At 49.0% G+C, this 1937-nt stretch overlaps 1 protein-coding gene across 1 annotated transcript; it reads left to right on the top strand.

The window, feature by feature from the left end:
• Window positions 1-547: 547 nt before the first annotated feature.
• LOC138353326 (microtubule-associated protein 1A-like) lies at window positions 548-1332 on the top strand. The gene is made up of 2 exons (XM_069306204.1): window positions 548-562; window positions 979-1332. Exons 1-2 carry the CDS (start codon window positions 548-550, stop codon window positions 1330-1332), a joined length of 369 nt encoding a protein of 122 aa, XP_069162305.1.
• The last annotated feature ends 605 nt before the right edge of the window (window positions 1333-1937 follow it).

Below are 1937 nucleotides of genomic sequence, written 5' to 3'. Positions count from 1 at the left end.
TCGAAGTTTAACGTATGAATTGGAGGTGGTCGAGATGAGAAAATTTTCTGTGTTTCGTGAGGGATGAATGAGGTTAAGAGGAGAGGGTGTAGCAAGAGGAAGATAATGAGGTGTGACATGAGTGAGAGGATGTAAGAAAGAGAAGGGGTTTAATGAGAGTGTGTGTGACAATGAAAGAAGAGGGGTAGTGAGTGTTACAAAGACAGAAGCATAGAGAAATAGAGAAAGAGAGAGCGAGAGGGTGCATGAAGCACTGGAGGCGTCGCCACGGTGATAGAACAAGAGTAGAGAGAGAGAGAGAGAGAGAGAGAGAGAGAGAGAGAGAGAGAGAGAGAGAGAGAGAGAGAGAGAGAGAGAGAGAGACAGAGACAGAGACAGAGACAGAGACAGAGATAAACAGCCAGACATGCAGCCAGAGAGTGCTACAGAAACGTAGACAAAAACAGAGGAAGAGCAGCAAGAAAGAAATACAAATAAAACATTGGAGTGTGTAGTAGAGACGGCACAAGCCGGCTGCAGAAGCGCAAAGCAGGATTTACGGTGAAAAATGCGTCAGAAGAAGGTAAATAGAGGAAGTTTAGGTCACTGAAGTGAATGTAGAGGGGAAGTAAGCAGTGTGGAGAGTGTGGGGTGAGGGGGAGGAGAGAGGGAGGGGTCAGAGAGCAGAGAGGGACGGGTGAGGGGGCAGAGAGGGACGGGGTGTGAGAGGGGGCAGAGAACATGAGGTGTGAGAGCGGAAAGCATTGGGGTGAGGAGGGCGCGGAAAGTGAGGGGAGAGAGTAGGAAAGGGCATTAAAGTTGCTGAAGCGATTTTTGTGGGAAGTGACTGGTTAGAAGTGAGGTAAGTGGTGTGTTGTGAGGTCACGGGAGGAATGTTACCGTTGTTGAGAGTGAGGGGAAGGTTCCTGGCACCGTTGGTAGAGTGAGGGGGAAAGTACAGGGTACAAATATATGTATCCACCAGTATGACTATTCAAGGACAAGCAGCTAGGATACAAGGACAAGCAGCTAGGATACAAGGACAAGCAGCTAGGATACAAGGACAAGCAGCTAGGATACAAGGACAAGCAGCTAGGATACAAGGACAAGCAGCTAGGATACAAGGACAAGCAGCTAGGATACAAGGACAAGCAGCTAGGATACAAGGACAAGCAGCTAGGATACAAGGACAAGCAGCTAGGATACAAGGACAAGCAGCTAGGATACAAGGACAAGCAGCTAGGATACAAGGACAAGCAGCTAGGATACAAGGACAAGCAGCTAGGATACAAGGACAAGCAGCTAGGATACAAGGACAAGCAGCTAGGATACAAGGACAAGCAGCTAGGATAGACTGAAAGGAGGTAAATCTCAACAGAGTTGAGTGTGTGGGCCATCTTGTCGAGCTGTCACAACACCATAAAAATGATGTACTAAATTGCCTGAACCTAACCTAACCGAGGGGGCTCACGAATAGAAAACGGAACAGCCCGTCAATTTTGAGAGCCGTTATGATTTATTATATATCATACATTAGTCACCTTTTAGATGTATTTTGAGTACTAATAAACATTTTGTGTTAGTACTTGCGTCGCCTGGCGTCCACCACGTGACGACCCCACCACGTGACGACTACCGCTCGGCCTCCACCACGTGACGACTACCGCTCGGCCTCCACCACGTGACGACTACCGCTCGGCCTCCACCACGTGACGACTACCGCTCGGCCTCCACCACGTAACTTCCCGCTACTCGTCAGACGAGAACCTAAAGTTTGTGTAATATCACTTTAAATTCTGTCCAAGTTTTGGCACCTCCGCGTTAATCATTAGAGGCTTCAGAGTGCAGGCGATTTTAGCCACAATGGCCACGGGCCTGAAGGCTGGCAGTTGCAGTGCCTCCAGCTGAGTCTCCACGAGGCCGCGAGTCAAGCGTTATAAGTGGACTTCGGAGCTCAA

The sequence above is a fragment of the Procambarus clarkii genome, chromosome 57, assembly GCF_040958095.1.
Source record: "Procambarus clarkii isolate CNS0578487 chromosome 57, FALCON_Pclarkii_2.0, whole genome shotgun sequence".
NCBI classification, from domain to species: domain Eukaryota; kingdom Metazoa; phylum Arthropoda; class Malacostraca; order Decapoda; family Cambaridae; genus Procambarus; species Procambarus clarkii.
The sequence above is the reverse complement of the archived record's forward strand: the minus strand, read 5'-3'. Positions and strand labels throughout refer to the sequence as shown.